General features: G+C 52.8%; 8 protein-coding genes across 8 annotated transcripts; 4 read left to right on the top strand and 4 right to left on the bottom strand.

Moving 5' to 3' along the window:
- Positions 1-16: 16 nt before the first annotated feature.
- Positions 17-6,544, top strand: COCVIDRAFT_37801 (hypothetical protein; the record flags this gene model as incomplete). The annotated part of the gene is made up of 6 exons (XM_014701194.1): positions 17-92; positions 173-509; positions 1,353-3,519; positions 3,571-4,114; positions 4,535-4,961; positions 5,020-6,544. The coding sequence occupies 6 exons, from the start codon at positions 17-19 to the stop codon at positions 6,542-6,544; spliced, it is 5,076 nt and encodes a 1,691-aa protein (XP_014556680.1).
- Positions 6,545-6,915: 371 nt separating this feature from the next.
- On the bottom strand, positions 6,916-7,648 carry COCVIDRAFT_16006 (hypothetical protein; the record flags this gene model as incomplete). Its single annotated transcript, XM_014701112.1, has 2 exons — positions 6,916-7,388; positions 7,441-7,648. The coding sequence occupies 2 exons, from the start codon at positions 7,646-7,648 to the stop codon at positions 6,916-6,918; spliced, it is 681 nt and encodes a 226-aa protein (XP_014556598.1).
- Positions 7,649-8,301: 653 nt separating this feature from the next.
- COCVIDRAFT_99390 (hypothetical protein) lies at positions 8,302-11,973 on the bottom strand (the record flags this gene model as incomplete). Its single annotated transcript, XM_014701193.1, has 4 exons — positions 8,302-8,371; positions 8,424-9,573; positions 9,627-11,862; positions 11,932-11,973. The coding sequence occupies 4 exons, from the start codon at positions 11,971-11,973 to the stop codon at positions 8,302-8,304; spliced, it is 3,498 nt and encodes a 1,165-aa protein (XP_014556679.1).
- A 673-nt stretch (positions 11,974-12,646) lies between these two features.
- COCVIDRAFT_37798 (hypothetical protein) lies at positions 12,647-13,283 on the top strand (the record flags this gene model as incomplete). The annotated part of the gene is made up of 5 exons (XM_014701192.1): positions 12,647-12,651; positions 12,744-12,787; positions 12,855-12,990; positions 13,044-13,145; positions 13,202-13,283. The coding sequence occupies 5 exons, from the start codon at positions 12,647-12,649 to the stop codon at positions 13,281-13,283; spliced, it is 369 nt and encodes a 122-aa protein (XP_014556678.1).
- Positions 13,284-13,540: 257 nt separating this feature from the next.
- On the bottom strand, positions 13,541-14,514 carry COCVIDRAFT_99326 (hypothetical protein; the record flags this gene model as incomplete). The annotated part of the gene is made up of 4 exons (XM_014701191.1): positions 13,541-13,883; positions 13,935-14,322; positions 14,375-14,434; positions 14,484-14,514. The coding sequence occupies 4 exons, from the start codon at positions 14,512-14,514 to the stop codon at positions 13,541-13,543; spliced, it is 822 nt and encodes a 273-aa protein (XP_014556677.1).
- Positions 14,515-14,781: 267 nt separating this feature from the next.
- COCVIDRAFT_99372 (hypothetical protein) lies at positions 14,782-16,608 on the top strand (the record flags this gene model as incomplete). The annotated part of the gene is made up of 4 exons (XM_014701190.1): positions 14,782-14,993; positions 15,043-15,976; positions 16,029-16,523; positions 16,576-16,608. The coding sequence occupies 4 exons, from the start codon at positions 14,782-14,784 to the stop codon at positions 16,606-16,608; spliced, it is 1,674 nt and encodes a 557-aa protein (XP_014556676.1).
- Positions 16,609-16,643: 35 nt separating this feature from the next.
- Positions 16,644-17,708, bottom strand: COCVIDRAFT_99258 (hypothetical protein; the record flags this gene model as incomplete). Its single annotated transcript, XM_014701189.1, has 1 exon — positions 16,644-17,708. One exon carries the CDS (start codon positions 17,706-17,708, stop codon positions 16,644-16,646), a length of 1,065 nt encoding a protein of 354 aa, XP_014556675.1.
- A 566-nt stretch (positions 17,709-18,274) lies between these two features.
- Positions 18,275-20,318, top strand: COCVIDRAFT_99325 (hypothetical protein; the record flags this gene model as incomplete). Its single annotated transcript, XM_014701188.1, has 2 exons — positions 18,275-18,361; positions 18,444-20,318. 2 exons carry the CDS (start codon positions 18,275-18,277, stop codon positions 20,316-20,318), a joined length of 1,962 nt encoding a protein of 653 aa, XP_014556674.1.
- Between the last annotated feature and the right edge of the window lie 282 nt (positions 20,319-20,600).

Here is a 20,600-nt window from a genome sequence, read left to right as displayed (position 1 = left end):
AAACCTAATCCTCGCCATGGCCGTCGGTCAGGCGCTGCCCACGCGCTTTCCCTGCTGGTGCAAAGCAGTTTACTCCTGGGGCGGAGAGGTAAGTTCGCCTCCAAAGCTGCCTCATGCTGCGGCACCTGACCTGACCGCTTTCTCTAGACCAAACGAGACCTGGGATTCATAGAAGGAGACCTGATCGAGGTCCTTAACGCAGGCGATGGCTCTTGGTGGATGGGCCGTCTCAAGCGCGACAGGCGCATGGTCGGCTTGTTCCCATCCAACTTTGTCGAGCTGCTTAGTGAAGACTATCAGCCATGGGCGCGCAATGGCAGTGGTGGGAGCTTCTCGAGGCAAAGCAGTGTGCAGGAACAGCCCAAGCCTGTGCCACAGAAGCAAAAGAGCATGTTCAGGAAACCCTTCACTGCCTATGCTGCTGCAGGCGCCCCGAACCCTGCCGCTGCCGCCCGCGAAAGGCTCCGTGCGGGTGGCATAAACTCCGCAAACGGCACTGTCAAGACAAAGTCGCCATATTCATCAATGAAGCGCATGTCTCAGGAGAGTAGTGAAAGCCCGCCGCCATCCGCCCCCTCGACAAGAGCACCCTCGAATCTGCGCGCCGTATCCCCACGACCACCTTCCAAGAGAACACCTGCAGCCCGAGCAGTCTCCCCAGCTCCGCCCTCGCGTCACGGCTCACGCATACGCGCGCATTCTCCCGCTCCACCATCACCGTACCAATATCAACAGCCTCGTGGCGTCTCACCCGCGCCTCCCGTTCAACATCAGCGCTACAGCAGAGCAGTGTCTCCTGCACCGCCGCCACAACAAGCCTATGACCCATACCGTGCCGCATCGCCCATTCCGCCAACTCAATATCAACAGCATCCGCGAGGAGTGTCACCCGTTCCACCGACCCAGTATCAGCAGCATCCGCGGGCAGTATCGCCCATACCGCCTACCCAGTATCAATATCAGCGAGGAGTGTCACCTATCCCGCCAGCGCAGTATCAGCAGCATTCTCGAGCCGTGTCCCCGGCACCATCATACCAATACCAAGCCTATGACAGAGGTCCATCTCCGGCTCCCTCATTCCGACGACCCTCTCACACACCATCACCAGCTCCATCTTTTCAGTACCGCGCATACGACCGAGGTCCCTCACCATCGCCGTATCAACACCAACTCGACCACAGCCGTGGCCCCTCCCCTGCGCCGTACCAAGATGACCTCGAGGAGCCCATTGACTCTCCACCACCGCCCCCTCCGCCGCATCGCGTTACCTACAACCCTAGCCGATCGCCCTCTCCGGCTCCTCCATCGCATCTTGGTTATCACACGCCCGAACCGCCTTCGCCTGACCCGAGGTCACGTGGTGGTCACTTCACCCCTTCGCCACTTACGACAGCAATGAACGATGTTATGTCCTCTTTGCAAGATATGACCACGACACAAAGCAATGAATCGCCTGAGCAAATCCCATCACCATCAAACCCATGGTCGCCAGAAGCCTTTGACCAAGTATACCAGGCATCCGCGCAGAAAGTTAGAGCACAGTCAGCAATGGATCCGGATGACGATGACGATGATGAAGCCCCGCCAGATGTCAATAATTACATGCAGCGCATGGAGAGTCGTTTACGCCGAATGCAGCAACAGGAGAAGAACAATGGCAATGACATGCTTATGGATGATGATCAAGGACCTACGGTACCGTTGAAAACGGCGAGTCAGAGACCGGGATCGTCCATGGGTGGCATCGAGCAAGAGGTGGAGCGGAAAGGATCTAGACTACTCAGAAATCGCAAGTCCGCTTATGACATTGGCCGTAACGCACTAGGCCGTACCTTTACGAGCAAAACGAATTCGACGACAACGACGGCAACAACTCTCACTAGTAACAGTACTAACCGCAGCTTGATGTCTGGACACTCTGCTACGAATATGAGTGCTACAAGTGCTGGCAGCTATTACCGCAAGAAATTTGGCAAAGATCGCCCGAAGAGCCTAATGAACATAAAAGACACGCCAGGCAAGGGTTATGGATTCGATGACGGCCGACCAGAGACGCCTTTTACTGGTGTGACATATCACTCAAGCCACGCCTCCCAATCGCGACCCAGTTCGAGCGATCAACATCAAGCCGTTGTCAGCACGCCAGCAAGCGACGATCCTCATCCCCTTGGTGGTTTGAGGCAACCAAAGGCGAAGCGTAGCGGATTCTTTAGAAAGATGATCGACACTGCAAAGACACAGGCAGCCAACGCTCGAAGCACTATCGATACAATCAGTCGGCCTGCGTCTCGGGCAGCTAGTCGCGCTGCAGGCCGTTCTACCAGCCGCGCTGCAAGTCGCATGGATGGCCCAGAGCAAACCGGCATTGAAGGCGGCCCGACCACTCACTCAGCAAACACTTCGAGGGATATGGGTATTGGCACAGTGGATTGGGTGCAAGTGCGAAGGGACATCAACCGATCTAATTCACTCAGCAAAAACGAACGCGCGGAACGTGCTGAGAGATGCCAGATGATGGACTATCCCGTCTTAAACCCGATTGACATACTGAATGAGTCTGTCCAAGGCGACGAAGGCCTCGATGGGCTCCCCATTACAGAGCCAACAGATTTCTCCGCTTGCAGTCTCTCTCATGTAGACAAAAGCGCACGCTTCATCAACAGCATTCCTCTGGGAACAAATCCTGCCACGTTGGCACAGGGCTACATCTGCCGCCCGTATAGGAGCGATATTCAACGGCTCCGCGCCATCTTCACTTGGGTCAGCGAACGCATCTCGTGGGAAGAAGATTTTGAGGGCGAGATGGACCCGCGCCATGTGCTACAAAGTAAGCGTGGCTGCTCTGAAGAAATTGCTATGGTAGTTGCCGAGATGTGCGCTTCCGTAGGTATGCACGCGGAGGTAATACGTGGCTATCTGAAGACGCCCGGCGAGCCTCTAGATCTCGAGTCTGTCGCCCGACCGAACCATTTCTGGAATGCTGTGATCGTGGAAGGTGAATGGCGCGTAATGGACTGCGCACTTGCAGGGCCTACTCATCCAAAACGCGTGCATTATTCTACAGCTGGGTCGTCTGTCGCTGAGACTTGGTACTTCCTGGCCCGTCCAATGGAGATTTGCTACTCGCATGTGCCACTTCTCCCAGAACAGCAACATATCTGTCCACCCCAGCCTCACGAGGTGCTCATGGCCTTGCCCTGCGCAACACCTACATACTTCCGACACGGCCTCAACGTAGTCAACTTTGACACCAGCGTGCTAAATTTGGACAACCTTGAAATGGCGCATATTTATATCGACGTACCTGAAGATGTGGAATGTGTGGCTGAGGTTGAGGCAAGATGCTACTCCCAGGATATGGATGGTGACTTGTTCGAGAGTGGAGACGTAGTCAAGAAGCCGGCCTTAGCACAGGCTGAATGGTATGGAGGACAGAAGCGATATACAGTCAAGGCACTCCTCCCAACCGATGGAGGCCAAGGTGTGCTGAAGATCTATGCTGGACCTCGGGGACTGATGGTAAGAAATCTCCCGACTCAGTAGCAGCATAAGTTGACTAACTCCCTGCAGCATTCAAACAAGCTCAATCCTCACAACTTGGCTATTGGCCTGCCTATAACGCATTCTGGCATGAATCCTCCGTATTCATTCCTAACTCTCCACCCGACACCACACGCCCAGAGACACGATCTTTATGTCGCTCAGCCACAGTGTGCCAGTTTAGCTCTGAACAATACCTTTGTTTTTTGCGTCCGTCAACATCCATCGTCTCTTACAAAGTCACCCGAGCCTAGCCCCGCCATGCACGGTCGATCTTCGCCTAACCCTTTTGCTCGCCCCACATCTGCTATGAGCATGCAGAGCATATCTGCGACGGGCTCCAATTATACCAATCCGTCTCAGGCTTCTTCAGGCTCAGCAAGTAGCAACAGCAATAAGCCGGCCAAGTTAGCGATACAGACACCCTCTGGAAAGATTATCCGTCTGACAAGAAAAATTGAGCATATGAGCGCCACGAGCGAGGCAGATGGCACGGCATGGGAGACGGTTATCAAGATTGGTGAGAAAGGAACGTGGCGAGGATTGGTTCTTGCAGATCGTAGTGCGAGGTGGTGTGTATTTGCTCAATGGGAGTGCGCTTAAAGCAATTTCTCTTTTGGCGCACAAAAAGCTCGTGGTTTAGTTGCTTCTTCCTCTTCTTTTTGCCTTATTTGAGACCACTATTTGATGACTTGTAATGATGTAGCGTTTAGTGTTCAGCATACTAGCGACGGCTGCGATAGATGTTTCGCATGATTATGGCGTTTTGTAGGATATGGGAGGGTGTGACAATATGATTATGGAGTATTTGGTACCTTATGCGCAGCTTTGAATAACTGTGATTATCTGACTTTGAGTCATGCAAGTGACGTACGTTGAGCAGTCGTCTTATTGGTACGTAGTGACTCAAGTCACCGATAAGATAAGCGCCTGCCCCTCACTCTCTGTTTGATCCCCGCCACAACTTTTTCCAGGCCCGATCAACACTGAAAAGCTTCACAACGGGCCATGATGGACGCTGCTATTGCTGAATGGCAAACCCGCGCTGAGGCGCTCAAGCCATTGAACCTCAAGCAAATCGAGCCTCACCTGCTTGAGCTGGATGCGCACCTCACTCTGCGCTCCCACATTGTCGGTTACACGCTCAGTGATGCGGACACCACAGTGTGGAAGACGATCCGCGAGAACCGCGTGGCTCATGCCTTTGTTAAGCAAGACTTGATGAAGAGCCTGTGCCGCTGGTTTCGCTACATTGAAGAGGCGTACCCACAGAGTGTGGTTGTTGTTAGTGGAGGACAGGGCAAGGAGGGAACAAAGGGAAAGAAAGAGGGCGGCAAGAACGACGACGCCAACTACGACATCGGACTGCAAGACGTTGGAGATGGTACCGGCATTGTCACGAGATTTCCCCCTGAGCCTTCGTGAGTTTCCCTGCGTTGTCGGAGGCTGAGGTACCTGGAGCTAATAATTATGTTGCAGAGGTTATCTGCACATCGGCCACGCAAAGGCTGCGTTGCTGAACGACTACTTTGCGCACGAGAAGTACAAGGGCAAGCTGCTGCTACGATTCGACGACACCAACCCTACCAAGGAAAAGCAAGAGTTCCAGGATGCCATTGTTGAGGATTGTGCGCTTCTTGGCATCAAGCCAGACTCTGTCTCATATACCAGCGATTGGTTCGACCAGCTGTACGAGATGTGTGTGCAAGCAATCAAGGATGGACTGGCATACGCAGACGACACCGTTCAGGAGAAGATGCGTGATGAGCGTATGAACGGCATTGCCAGTGCGCGTCGTGACTCGAGCGTCGAGGACAACTTGGCGCGCTTCGAGGAGATGAAGAAAGGCAACGAAGAAGGCCTGAAATGGTGCATTCGCGCAAAGATGTCTGTCGATGATCCCAACAAGGCCATGCGTGACCCTGTCATCTACCGCTGCAACCCTCAGGCTCACCATCGTACCGGAGAAAAGTGGAAGATCTACCCTACCTACGACTTTTGCTGCCCCATTGTTGATGCGCTTGAAGGCGTTACTCACGCTCTACGCACCACCGAGTACAACGATCGTGACGCGCAGTACCAATGGTTTATCAAGAACCTCAAACTCCGAAAGGTGCACAACTGGGGGTTTGCCCGCCTCAACTTTGTCAAGACTGTGTTGTCCAAGCGCAAACTTACGAAGATTGTCGACGCCGGCATTGTTGGGGGCTGGGACGACCCGCGCATGCCCACTGTCCGTGGAGTCCGTCGCCGCGGCGCCGTCATCCCCGCTCTCCGCGAGTTCATCCTCAAGCAAGGACCATCCAAGAACATTGTCAATCAGGACTGGTTTGCCTTTTGGGCCACTAACAAGAAGCACATTGAGCCCACTGCGGCCCGTTACACCGCAATTGACGACGAGGGCCGCGTCCCGGTAACCATTATCGGTGCACGTGAGGGCATTACATCGGAAGATAAACCAAAACACGCAAAGTACGATCTGGGTACCAAGAAAATCGTCTTCAGCTCATCAGTCCTCCTCGAGCAAGCCGACGCACAATCCTTTGCTCAAGACGAAGAAATCACCCTTATGAACTGGGGCAACGCCATTGTCCGCAAAATCACCCACTCGCTCAACCCCGTCGACATCGCCAAAGCAGGTCTCACAAGCGAAGCCCGCACCGTCACCGGCCTTGAACTCGAACTCCACCTCCAAGGCGACGTGAAGAAGACATCGAAAAAAGTAACCTGGTTAAGCAAAGATCAGGATCTTGTCCCCATTGAACTCGTTGACTTCGACTACCTGATTACTAAGGATAAACTCGAGCCTGAGGATACGCTTGAGGATTTCCTCAACCCGAGCACTGAGACGCGCACAAAGGCGCTGGCGGATTGTAATGTTGCGGAGCTCAAGGTGGATGATATTGTGCAGTTTGATCGTAAGGGCTTCTTCAGGATTGATCGCGCGTTTAAGCATGGGGAGGCCGTTGTGGCGTTCCAGATTCCCACAGGTAAGAGTAAGTAAGATGGTCATAGTGAAAGAAAAGCGTGGATATATAGATAGATGTAGGAAAGGTTTACCAAGAGAATCTATCCATGCGACCAAGAGTTTCAATCGAGCGAGATAAAAAAGGAAATATACGGATCAACAACGACTTGTGTGGAGTGATAATGCTTACCAAGGATACCAGAGGTGCACAAAGAGTGATTTATGGCATGAAAATACACAGAATAAGTTACTCGCTGTTATTGCCATCCGGGTATCTATTCATACACTACACCCCGTCTATGCTTTTGCTTCCTCGCCTCCATCAGAAACATGATGAGCAGTAGCTACTGAGACTGCACATGGGCACCGCACTGCGCTAGTCCAAGCTCCGGCGCTTCTTCCACCATCTAAGCGGTGTTGGAGCCAGCACCCTCCTTCCTACCCTGAGTCCCCTCCTTAGTAACCTCATCCGGCTTTCCTTCGGACATCTTCTTATTCCTCTCCTCCTCCCGCTTACGCTCAGTCTCCCTGACCAAATCAGGTGGACTATCCTCAATCAGATCCGATTCGCCGCTCAGCCCACTCCACTTGGGCAGGCCATCCGGGATATCCATTACGCGCTGACCGTAAAACATGTGGCAGCGGGGCTTGAAGTAGGCCTTGTCTTCGTCTGTCTTGAGGTGCACCAGTGAAGGGAACAGCAGGATCATGTTGCGACCCTCGTCCATGATGGGTGAGTGGCAGTACGAGCAGCGGACTTTGCATGGGAGCTTGTGCTCGACGGACTTCTCAGTGGGGTCGTACCATTCGAGGTTGTGGTGGCCGTGGGTGAAGTTGATGTCTGTCTTGTGGAAGATAGCGGCCCACTGAAAAGGTGCAGCTGCGGAATGTCAGTACTCGTGCTGGCGGTAGGTTCGTAGGCCAATGCTTACCGTGCTGAGTCTGGCATGTCGTGCAATGGCATAGCTTGCTGTCTAGAGGCTCTCTCCGGTTGAGCTGGTACTTGACCTTTCCGCAGTGGCAGTTGGCTTCGTACTTGACATCGAAATTGTCGTTCTTCTCGTGGATACGGTATGGGGGACGTTGCTTCCACTCCGACAATCCCGTCGTCTCCTCACCACGGCTCTGATCCTGAACCATTCTGAAAGAAGTCTGGGAGAATGAGGGTTGCTGTCGTGTGAGGTGCGAGACTAGTTGGCGTGCACGAGGTAGAGCGCTTGAGGTCGTGAGCAGTGGTGACCGACGAAATGCAATTGAGACTGCGGACATAAGTGAAGTGTGGTGAAGTGAAGAGAGTTTGTGTGTGCTTTGGATGGTTGTTCACCGTCATTATTGATGCTTTATTTGTTGCAATACGCGCATCTGACGTCACCATGACCGCCCACCGTGAACTACTACGCGACAACACGCGCTCTAGATTCGCTTCGTGTATCATTGCGGGTACCGATCGTCCAAAAGAAAGCGCCTTTTTGTCGCTCAAATGCGAAGCCCAGATTTCGCCTCTCAATGCAATGCTTTTTACGCTGCCCCATTCGTTAAAACGTCATTAGTGTCCCGCTATACCCCCCCATTTCATCACGATCGATCTTGCATCCTAGTCTGTTGTGAGCCGTAGCTCGCTCCCTGGCATCTCGGGTAACCATATGCCTGCTAAGTCATGACTGCATCACCCGTTTACAGGTACACAAGTCACTGTTCCGTGAGGCTGGTTGAAAGCCACGCTACGGTCCGGGTGCACGGAAACGGGTAGCTCAAAGCTTACACCGCGATTGTTTGCCATGTGTCGCGTGCGTTCATGTTCCTTTAAGTAGCTTTTGCGCCTCTCTACTAGATAAACCGAAAACGTTGATCAGATAGTCCAACCTAGGATTATGTCAGCATTCCTTCAAAACCAATCAGGACTTCTACTACTTACTTGATATCTCCTGCTATCCGCCGTCGCACTGCTTCGAACTCCACCTCGGCCTTGTCTCTTGTGGCGTCTTGTTTCTTCGAATTGATCGTCTTTACACGAAGTTTGAATTTTCCACTGACAGGCCGGTGATCTGAGACTTTAATGGAGTCATGCCGCCGGTATTCCAACTGTTTGATTCTACCAAGACCACGATACAGAAGACGGTCACACCATGCTGGCGACCGCTGCTTCTCAGAAGTGTCGTAATTGTCTGTGCCTGGATCGTACTTGTAGGTCGGAGCAAAGTTGATAGGCGACTCGGTGAACGCACGGAGACGGAAACCAGGGTTGCGTTTCCGTGACAGAAGCAACTGATCACGTTCGAGAAGCTTGGCCAGGTTTCCTTGCTGGACTGCGGCAACAACCGAGCTACGAGGCATGGCATCAATGCGGTAGTTGAGATCGCCATTGAGGATACAAATCTCATGATCTAAGATCATGGAACCGTCACCTCCTCCGACGAAGAAGTTTGCGCAGGAGGTTGGTGATCGATTCTTTGGCAGAGGAGCACTCTCCATGATGGCAGCCGCGTCATTGTTGCGATGTACCGTCTGTGTCTGGCCAGCCGCTAGATGGCAGTTGATGAAACACAACGAAGAATCGTCAATGAAGAAGCGCACAACAAGAGCGCCTTTGTTTCCCACGCGGCCACTGAATCCAAGTTTGATCTCTGCCGCACACACGTCGCGAATGTTGGCCCGCTCCGACTCCTTGATAAAGACGCAAGTGAAAAGGCCGACAAGATTTGCAGTATGCAACAACACATAGTTTTGCTGAGGGACTTGCTCATCCAAGACACGCACAAGGTGATCTCGCCATGCACGGTACTGGTGAGACATGTGCTCATGCTCGGACGTCTCCTTGTGTTTCTTTCTCTTGAATATGCTCTTAGCGGTTATCTTTTTGTCTTCAAGGTCTACCAGCTCTTGGAAACCAAACACTAGAATGTCCGGCGGGTTCGCAGGCTCTAGCAATTCCCGGAAAAAGTTTCTATCTTCTTCTGAGCCACGGATCGTTGTGGGCTTGGTTGCACCAGCATTCCAGGTCATGACTCGCGCTGAGAGTTCTCGGAATTCGCAATACTCGGAATCGCGCTGTTGCATCAGAGTTTCTACGCTGCGTTAGTTTTTTGCATGAACATCAATCGATAATGTGTAAGCTTACCAAGCCAGTCTTCTTTCATCATACCATCCCAAATGCGCAGCATGGAATCGGTCCCTAGCGATGCTACTTGGAATCTATCGAGTTTCCAAATGCTGGTACGGTCTGCCAATATTCCGGCTATTGGCTTGTCGTGGGCCTTCCAGTCCTTCAAGACCTTCCAGGGATTGGATTTCGTGTCATACACGTAGATCATGCCAGTGCTGTAGCCAGCCCACAGGAAATCGCCGACACCGACTAATGAGCTGATCTTGTACACACTGACATTAACGATTCCAAGGCATTCGAGAGTCTTTTTGGCATATATTGTGACCTTGCCATCAGCATGGCCAAAGTAGATGCGATCGGGCTGACTGCTAATGATGGCGCCAGAAGTCACATCGCCGACATTGAGTTGCGAGAGCGGCCCTTCTGTCAGTTGAACAAAATGGTTACTATCCATAGTGCGTGAGTAGACCCGAATGTCTTTGGCTGAGGCTATCCAGAGCTCCGATCCAGATACGATTGAGAAGGTGTTGCCTCGAGGAATGCGGAATGTATGTGGAGTTTGTTGCAAAGACGGGCATCCCAGCTCGTCAGCCGGCCAGATGTGAATTGCACCGTCTTCATCCATGGACCACATTTCTGAGGCATATCGGAAGATTTTTACAATGACGCTCCTCGCATGCGCATTGGCCTTGGTATACACGACACTTTGTGTGGGGATATCAATCTCAAGCATCTCGCCAGTGTTTGTTCCCAGCCATAGTCTCTTTCCCTCATCCTCGACATCTTTTGCTGGTCTGAATGCAACCGCTGTAGCTTTGACTGTATCGCCATGTGACAAGCTCATGAGCAGCCGTCCGGTCAGAATATTCCACACATTCGTCACGTATCCTGTAGTGCATATGTAGTCGCCACAGATGGCAAAGAGTTTAGTTTCGTAGCCGGTAGGAATTCCGGTTGTCCCGTCAGGAAACACTGGCGGTCTACGGTTTGCTTGAGAAGAGTCTGGGTATTCTGTTAGAGCAGTGGCTGGCTGTTTGTCTCCGTCCGTGTCATCCTCGTCGGAGTCGTAGTAGCGCGGTTGTGATAGCTGCGAGGCTGGCATTGGCGTTGCCTGAGAAGGTCGTCTCATTTCCCCAGAGTTCCGTGGGGGCGGCGGTCTTGGAGGCTCTAAAGGCTTTGCAGGGTTCTTGAACAAGTGGCCGGTTGTGTTTGTTCGCCGCGGAGGCATTCTGAAATGGCTATCCGTATCTTGTCCTATCTGAGTGGGGCGGGATTGGTCAAGAGAGCGGCGCACCGGCAACTCTGGCGGAACAGCTCTTTGAATTTGCACGCTCTTGCGCAAATCAAAATTGTCCTTTTCTCTCCGTATGGGTAGTGTGGGGCGGTCGTCTGGTATTTCACTTGGCAATGGTGGTGGTGCAGCCTTCTTCATGGGTTGCTTTCCTGTTGGGCGAGACTCAAGGGAAGATAGCTTTTCGGCCACGGCAGGGTGTACAGGAGGAGGTGGAAAGTATCCGTTGTTTGTCGAATTCGTCTTGGGCTTGGGGAAGCCCGAGTTGACATACGGTGACTCGCCCTTGGCGCTCTCCCCGCTGCTACTAGGTGGTGTGCTGAAGGGAGACAGGTCAACGGCATCTGATGTGGCTTCTGGCGCCAGATTTGCGCGCGCCGCCGTATCCACCGAATGCGACTTTGGGGCTATCTTGGGTTTCCCAGCCCGATTTACAGGCGGAGGCACTGGAGGCGCAGACGCTGTCGGGCGGTCGCTCTTTTGTGGACCGTTAGTGCGACTTGAGCCGTTGGAAGAGTCCAGAGCGGCATGAGGGGTCGGTCGCGCGGGCTGCGGCGCATAAATGTGCGATCCGGGTCCGAGTTTTGGGGAGGGTTTTGGAGACTGGACCAGAACTTTGGGCGGCGAATTGGTAGGTGATCTGGGTGGTGAAGGGGAGAAAGCCATCATGGATGTGGGTCGTGGCTTCCCACTGCTGTTCCAGGGCATGCGCCCAAGTGTATTGGACCGCGGCGTCACAGAGCCGGAGCCGCTGTAGTCGGCCACGCTGAGGGAGCTGTGGGAAACATGCTCCCTGGGTATGTCGAGGGATATGCGCCCATCTGACCTTCGGTTGTCGTCGGGCGCAGGAAGGCGATCAGTAGCACCGGGGGAGCGCTGACGGGCGGCAGGTAGCGAAGATGTCGACTTGTTACTACTCAGTAGGTTCTCGAATTGGGCGCGCAAAGAGGAAACAGGCTTCTGTGGTCAGGGTGAGTGGATGGAATCTTTCTCCTGTAACATGTTGTGTGTATGTGCGAGCAGACTTACAATGGACGAGCCGTCCATGTTCTCTTCTGGTGGGTTGTCCATGGCGGGATGGTGTGTGCTTTGTTGGGCGAGTTGGTGGTGGTGGGGGGAGAGACTTTGTCGTCAGCCGGCACCAGAGGGAATCCTATAGATGTTCATTGACGACCGAGGACGGCTTCCCATTTGGCGGTGGTGGGCAGCATGCAGCGGCAGGAAGTTAGTTGTCTGGCGTGTTTATGTCGAGGCCCAAAGGCCAGGCAGGCTGTCCGTAGGGCTCCCTAGTGGAGACGCGTACACTGTCCTTCGGCGACAAGGAACAACACGGGCGCCGGCCGGGGGGTGTGAGATTGTTTCAGCAACAAACGGCGCAGTCATCTGGCGAGCTGGCGGGTGCTGGCCATGTTGTTGGGGCAGGGCAGGACAGGGCTGGCGACTCAGGGCGGTGTCGGTGTGGATGTCGTTGTGCGTGTGCGTGTCTGTGGCCTCGTCATGGCATGGGCGGCCATGCTCCACCATGGCAATGGCACTACCCAGGAACCGCCAGCGCCCTGCCCCGGAACCCTGCACCGCACATGCACACCACCGCCCCGGCCAGGCGATCATCAGGCACCGGGCGAATGACTGACGACCCTCGCACACGCCAGACTAGCACAGCCTGCACCCAACCTCTACACACGTCCATACTTCACACGACTACGGTACATTGACATTTGCTGGCCCTCGCCCCGAGCCCGCCATGTGGTAACGAGCCCCTCTCTCCTCCTCCTCCTCCTCCTCCTCCTCCTCCGCCGCCACCTCCGCCGCCAGCCCGCTGACGCCCATGGTCCATGTAGCAAACACGTCCTCAACGCCCAGGTCTCCATCCGCTCCCCCTGCTGTATGTTAAATACGCCACCACGACGATCACCGACGACGACGTGTCTTTGCTGACCACGAGTGACCAGGCAAAAAATGGTTCGACTGCGCACAGTGCCACGAGGAGCAGTCCAACCACCCGCTCATGCAGACCTTTGACATGACCTTCATCTGCAAAAAGTGCAAAAAGGCCTTTCGCAAAGATGCGCGCGAGTTCGAAGATGCGTGAGTGCACCGGAGCATGCCTCCGTCTGGGCACATGGGCTGACGAGGCGTAGCGATGAATACTGCCCGCACTGCGACAACCATTTTGTTCTCGAGGCCAAGACCCCCAAGGCCTCACTGCAGGTAGAAGGCGAAGACGTGCGCAAGGACTCGAGGCATGTCCCCACCCCTCCCGCTGACCCATGGCCCCCTTATCTAACCCGCTGTCCAGGATGTTGAAGGACGACCGTGTCCGGAGCGAGCAGCTCCCAAGCATCTTCGACGTCAAAGAGGCTTCCTACAAGCTAGGCTGAGCACACCCACTCCGCTACAAACACCACCACAGCAAACACACAAACTGCAACCCGCGCCACGATCACTACGCCACAAACACCATCACGCACCGAGCGGGGGACTGGGCAAACAGAAATGCATCATCACATGCTATATATATGCTCTTCGTGGGCAATAGCTCATCATCATCTGTACTAGACAGGTTCATCAGGTCTAACCTTCTACCACATCAATGTCATTCATGCCTTTTTCGCCATCACTCATTGTCCGTGTCTCTCTACGCTCCGCCAGCTCCGGAGCCCTCCCCGGGAGCCTGGCGGGTCAGAATGGCTGCCTGTCCTGTGCCGGGTTGCCTTCCAGGCCTCCTGTTTGCCGCCTCCTCCTGCTTCTCCGTGTTGATGTTGTCAACATACTTCTCAATGTCCTCTACCGGCAACATCTCAATCGGCTTGCCAGGCGCCATGATGGCAATCTCAATGTTCTTTGCGCCCGTCTGCACAACCTCCAACAATGACTTGACTGTGAGCTTGATTGTCTCCTCCCTGTCCATGCCTTCCTTGTGGTTGCGTTCGAGAAACTCGCGGACCGTCTTACTTGATCGACCAATCGCATTTGCTTTCCTGTCACTGCATTAGCGCAATCAAATATCTAAGCCAGACCAATGAACGTACCATGCTGAGTAGATACCAGAGGGCTCCGTCTGGTACAGGCGCGGGGTCTTGTCGTTGGGGTCGAAGCCGACTATAAGCGTGCTGATACCGAATGGACGGACACCACCACTCTGTGTGTACCTCTGCTGCACACCTGCAACGTACTTTGTAATGTACTCTATTGATACAGGGTCTTCGACGGTAAGGCGATGTGATTGTGCTTCCAGGCGGGCCTTGTCGACCAAGATGCGGGCATCGGCGTTGAGTCCAGCGAAAGCGAGAGCGACGTGGGTATCGACAAGGCAGATCTTCGAGGGAGTAATCCGGGTATCTTGCAGCTTCATTGCTGATCGCTTCTCACATCCAAGTACCACTATGTCTGAGCCTTTGACACCAACAGCGCATGTTCCTGGGGCAAATCAGTCTTTGCCTCTGCAACTCCTTTTGCCGCCACTGCTCACCTCGCTTGACAGCCTCCAACGCATATTCGACCTGGAAGACGTGACCGTCAGGACTGAAGACTGGCACTGTTAGCTAAACCATCAAACTACAAGCGGCATATGCTCGTACCGGAGAGAGCTCGATCGTAACCGGACGCCATTGTGGAGTAATTTGTATGCTGTGGTTTGGGCTTCTTATTCTATCTCTGGAATTCGACGGAGAGACTCAGCAGCGGGAAGGCGGGGCAGGAAGTTGTTACAGGCGACAAGCTGCTCGCGGGAGCTCCAGAGCTGGCCGCGTCGATGCTCCCGCCTAAACGACGCCAAGGATTGCGGCACGTGCACTCGGCTTCCTCTTATGTCATCCTTGTTTGCTATCACCGAAGGCGACATAGGAATAATTCGCTTTTTCTTCATCACTAATTGCCATGGCTTCTTCGGCGCGCTTGGTATCGTCGACGCTGCGGCGAACTGCACTCTCTTCGCGTGCATCATCGCGCTACCAATGTTTGCGACTGTCAAGTCAAATTCGTTGGACCGGTACCTCGTCAGCGACTTCGGAGCCTCACCAACCTGACGAGCACGGTGGCGTCAAGGGCCCAACTGCGCCCTCAAAAGCAATCAAATATACCTCGGAGTCGTAAGCCTTCACCTTTGCGCAAGCTTTCAAACTTCGCTAAGCCGGTCAGGTACCCCCATCTCCAACGTGACTCAAAATTCACCAAGTTGAATGAAGAGCATGTGAATTATTTCAAAACTCTGCTGGGCTCAGAGTCGGCTGTCATCGATGGTGTTTCAAAAGATGCATCGCAGGATATCGAGCCCTTCAACAGTGACTGGATGCGCAAGTTCCGCGGCCACACCAAACTAGTTCTAAAGCCCAGCTCCACTGAAGAAGTTAGCAAGATCCTCAAATACTGCAATGACAATATGCTGGCCGTAGTTCCACAGGGTGGTAATACTGGCCTTGTCGGCGGATCCGTGCCGGTTTTCGATGAGATTGTTATCAACATGCAAAAGATGAACCAAATTAGATCCTTCGATGAAGTGTCTGGTATCCTAGTCGCTGATGCTGGTGTCATTTTGGAAAATGCCGACAACTTTCTCGCCGAGAAGAACCACATCTTTCCACTAGACCTCGGTGCCAAAGGATCATGCTACATCGGTGGCAATGTTGCAACCAATGCTGGTGGTCTCCGTTTGTTGCGTTATGGTAGCTTCCACGGAAACGTGCTAGGTCTCGAGGCTGTACTTCCAGACGGCACTATTGTCGATGATCTTTCCACGCTTCGTAAGAACAACACTGGATATGATCTGAAGCAGCTTTTCATTGGTGGAGAGGGTACGATTGGCATTATCACAAAGGTTTCAATCATCTGTCCTCGAAGGTCGCCTGCGGTCAACGTCGCATACTTTGGCCTCGAAAGCTACGAGAAGGTCCAGAAAGCATATATTGAGGCTAAAGGGCACCTTTCTGAGATCCTGTCAGCTTTCGAGCTAATGGACGGACGGACACAAAAGCTGGTAAACAGGGTGACTGGCAAGAAGATGCCACTTGAAGGCGAACATCCTTTCTACTGCTTGATTGAGACCAGCGGCTCCAACTCAGACCACGACAGTGAGGTGAGGCATTCTACTTTCCTTCAGATATACAGTCGCCGCTAACCCCTTGAAGAAATTGCAATCTTTCTTAGAGCATGTCATGGAGACTGAGGTCGTCTCGGACGGTGTTCTCGCTCAAGATCAAACCCAAATTCAGGAACTATGGTCATGGCGTGAAGGCATTACCGAGTGTCTTGGCCATGATGGTGGTGTCTACAAGTACGACTTATCGATACCTATTGCAGAGCTCTACGACCTGGTCAATGAGACGCGTGACCGCTTGACCGAGGCTGGCCTTCTCGGTAGTGATCCTACGCATCCAGTTGTTGATGTTGTAGGATACGGCCATATGGGCGATGCCAACCTGCATCTGAACATTCCAGTAAGAAAGTTTGACAAGACTGTGGAGAAGAAGCTTGAGCCTTTTGTATACGAGTGGGTACAAAAGCGAAATGGCAGCATTAGTGCCGAGCATGGTTTGGGTGTGACCAAGAAGCCGTACATTGGCTACAGTAAGAGTGAGACTATGATCAAGTTGATGAAGCAGATCAAAGATCTCTATGATCCTGTAAGTGGTAGTCGCATGGATCCCCTTTGACGTCGGGCTAACATTGAATCAGAACGGTATCATGAATCCGTACAAGTATATATAAAAGTCGCTACGAAAACAATCTATTGTCTTCGGCTCTCATAGCCGTTCAAACCTCATTCTTGCATGGTTACCCTCTTCTAGTAGCTTCACCGCGTTACCTTCATATATCGCGTCTCTTTGCTCTTCACTGAAGAGATTCTCCAGACCATCCTTCATCCGATCTGCAAATGACTTGACGAACTGCGTTTGCGTAAAGGGAAAGTCACTCCCATACAGCAATTTCTCGTGTGAAATGTTGAATCCCTCAACGAACGCTTTCAGCTGTCCGTTCCCACCACTTTCTCCGTCAAAGACGAAGCCAGCTAGATCAAAATAGAACTGGGTTTCTAGTTGTCGTCGTACTGTTGAAGCATTCAACACCCTCCCACCAGGCACCACACTGGAGAACTGAATGAAGCGTGTCATCAGCGGTGGCAAGGCACCTCCAGAATGCGGAATGACAAACTTGATATTCGGGCAGCGATCCACGGTCCCTGTACTGAAGAGGTTGATGACAGCGCGCGCAGTATCGAAGAAGAATTCAAAAATGGGAACAGGGTACTGGTCTCCAAAGGGCAGCGCGTCAGTAGTCTGCGCAGACGATGTCGCATTGCCATGCTTTATGCACGGTTGTGTAGGGTGAATAAAAACAGTTGCACCGACTTGGTTGAGTTTGTCGAAGACGCGATCAAATATCTTTTCACCCACATAGTTCCCATGGTAGTTGGTCATTAGCCCGAAACCCTCTGCTCCTTCGCTGATGCACGTTTCAATCTCTACTAACGCAGCTTCGACGTCTGGTAACGGTAGCGCGGCCCAAACGCCAAATTTGTCAGGATGCTGCTTCTTAAGCTGTGCAGCATAGTGGTTAGATTGGCGCGTTAGATCCCGACCCAATGCATCTTTGCCGGGTACAATGTGCGTTCCGGGTGAGGATATGGAAAGGATAGATCTCGATACGTTGGCCGTGGCCATCATCTCAAGATGGCGCTCAAGAGACCATTCTGGGATGGCGGGCATGCCGTCGGGGTTCGAGTGCCCATTCTCAGCTAGTGCAGTGCGATAAAAGGGCGGAAGAAAATGAGAATGTACATCGATTCGTCTGGGTAGCGGGTGGGACATGTTGGCGGTATACTGCGGGGCTACAGTCGTGATGGTGTAGGCCAATAAGAATGTTTGGACAAGGCGTATAGAGAACATGGTGCTGATGCTTCAACACCGCATTCTTGTATGGATCATTATGTATGATTCGAGTCATGATTGTTTGCGCTTGTCAACAACGCCATAAGCAATATGCGACGCTCATTGCTTGGACACTTCACCGTCAAGTGGCATACTTTCTGGAATTCGGGACCCCACTCCGGTTATGGCACAAGGCGTACATGCACTGCTCCTTATGGAAACGGCTCGTACTCGGCTCATCAGCTGCAGACTGCAGGCAATAATGCAATGGCTCCGGACTAGGCTATGCTATGCGAATCTGCGGACAATTCATCGCGCAGGGGAATGCGACTCAAGAGGGCATGAATATGCCGATGGCGACCAAGGATCCTGACTGTCGATCCGATGCCCCACCTGCGGCTTCCAGATGCGCTTTCCCTCACTTTTTGTTCTTTCATCACTTGCAGCCATGACACCCCATCTTCCGCCACGCCACTTTGGATCTCACCCTTGGTTCCCTCTTCACCATGGAGAAGATTACGGATAAGATCAATGCGCTGCCCGATGGCGCCAACTACTTCTCTCTCGAGTTCTTCCCGCCCAAGACGGCAATGGTGAGTTGACCCCGCCGCACGCGACCACAGCCAACGGACGGATACCGGAATAGCAAAAACAGGCACTAATAGTGCCATATAGGGGTTTGCCAACCTTCAGACTCGACTAGAGCGCATGTCACAGGCCCTTCGTCCTCTCTTTGTTACTGTCACTTGGGGTGCTGGCGGGTCCACAGCCACGAAGTCGCTCGAACTGGCCGAGATCTGCCAGCGCCAATTGGGCCTCACAACATGTCTCCATTTGACCTGCACAAACATGAACCGTCAGCTTATCGACGAGGCGCTGGAACAGGCACAAGTGCTAGGTATAAGGAATATCCTGGCCCTGAGGGGTGACGCACCGCGTAGTGAAGAGTACAGAGATGAAGATACACCGCCTGAGCAGGACTCGAACAAGGACTTCACATGGGCCGTAGATCTTGTCACGTACATTCGGAAGCAATATGGCGATTACTTTTGCATTGGAGTTGCCGCGTATCCCGAAGGCCATTCAGACCAGAGCCACCCTGAGCACCAAGATCCAGTGGCGGATCTACCGTACCTTGTTGAGAAGACCAAGGCAGGCGCCGACTTCATCATGACCCAGTTGTTCTATGATGTTGAAGCCTACGACAAGTATGAGAAGATGCTAAGGGAGCACGAGAGTGGAGTGTTCAAGACAATACCCATAATTCCAGGATTGATGCCAATTCAATCGTATAAAATCTTGCTTCGAACAACCAAACTTTCGCATGCGAAGCTACCCACAGACATACTTGCACGATTGGACGCGGTGAAGAGCGACGACGAGTTGGTCAAGCAGGTCGGTGTTCAGATCATGAATGAGATAGTAGAGCACATCAAGGCGCGGCCGGACACATGTAGGAGGGGTTTCCATTTCTACACGCTCAATCTGGAGAAGGCAGTATCGCATATACTGGAAGATACAAAACTCATTCCTAGCACATTGATTGACGACGATGAGGTCATTGTCGAGACAACACCCGCCATCAACTTGGAGCCACCACCCAACGGCATCATGCCCCACCGACGTCGATCATCAGCTGTCAACTCTGGTCCGCGTAACAGAGTGATAGTATCACATGTTTCAGCTGCTCGGTCGAGTAATCCTTCGTATGAAGCAACTGAAGAGGAGGCTGGAATTCCGCGAGGGCCAATCAATACTCGCGCGAACACCCTAGCAATTTCGGAAGGGGAGGGTTCCCTTGGGCGTGAAGCAACATGGGACGATTTCCCCAACGGTCGATGGGGTGACGCACGCTCGCCTGCGTTTGGTGAGATTGATGGGTACGGTCCAACACTGCATGTTTCTACTCCACAGGCGCTCAAGCTTTGGGGCCATCCCGTTGAGAAGAACGATATCTCGACACTGTTCCGCCGCCATATCGAAGGGGACCTCGAAGCTATACCGTGGAGCGAACAGGGTCTATCGCCAGAAACCCTAACCATCAGCAAGCAACTGCTCGCTCTGAACGCCAAGGGCTGGTGGACTGTCGCCTCGCAACCCGCCGTCAATGGCATCAAATCCACCGATCCCGTCTTCGGCTGGGGCCCCAAGAACGGCTACGTCTTCCAAAAACCCTTTGTCGAATTCTTCATCCCCGCCTCGGAATTTGCTGTCTTGCAACCCAAACTCGATGCTCATGACCAGATCACGTATTTCGCCGGCAACGCCGCAGGCGACTTTGAAGCCAGCCAAGAAGACGGCGTAAACCCCGTTACCTGGGGCACGTTTGCAGGCAAGGAAATCGTTACCCCGACAATCATCGAGGCTGTGAGTTTTAGGAGCTGGCTCGATGAGGCGTTTAGTATTTGGCGTGAGTGGCAGAGGATTTATCCCCCAAGAAGTGCGTCGAGTACGCTGCTGGGTGAGTTGAGGCGTGATTACTGGCTTGTCAATGTTATTTGGGGTGATTTTGTTAATGGCGAGGGGCTTTGGGAGTTTTTGCTGGAGTAGATGTTGGGTTGCTGCTGTGACTAAGTATGTTTATGAATGATAAAGAGACGGGGGTGTGAAAAGGGAAATCAACAAGTATCAAGTTGTCTCATATGGACTCCTGATTTGCTTTTCTGCTATGAAGCTCAACTAGTCAAGCTGCTATTTTTCTTTATCGTCCTCTTCTGCTCAGGGATATCTTTAATCTTATACATGCCACACGTACATGAGAGGTATGCCAAGATGACTTTTTTTTTCATCTTGACTTCTTCTCGCGATCCAAACTCCTAAAACGCCAGCCAT

This window comes from Bipolaris victoriae (assembly GCF_000527765.1).
Source record: "Bipolaris victoriae FI3 unplaced genomic scaffold scaffold_42, whole genome shotgun sequence".
In the NCBI taxonomy this organism is placed as follows: Eukaryota; Fungi; Ascomycota; class Dothideomycetes; order Pleosporales; family Pleosporaceae; genus Bipolaris; species Bipolaris victoriae.
The sequence above is the reverse complement of the archived record's forward strand: the minus strand, read 5'-3'. Positions and strand labels throughout refer to the sequence as shown.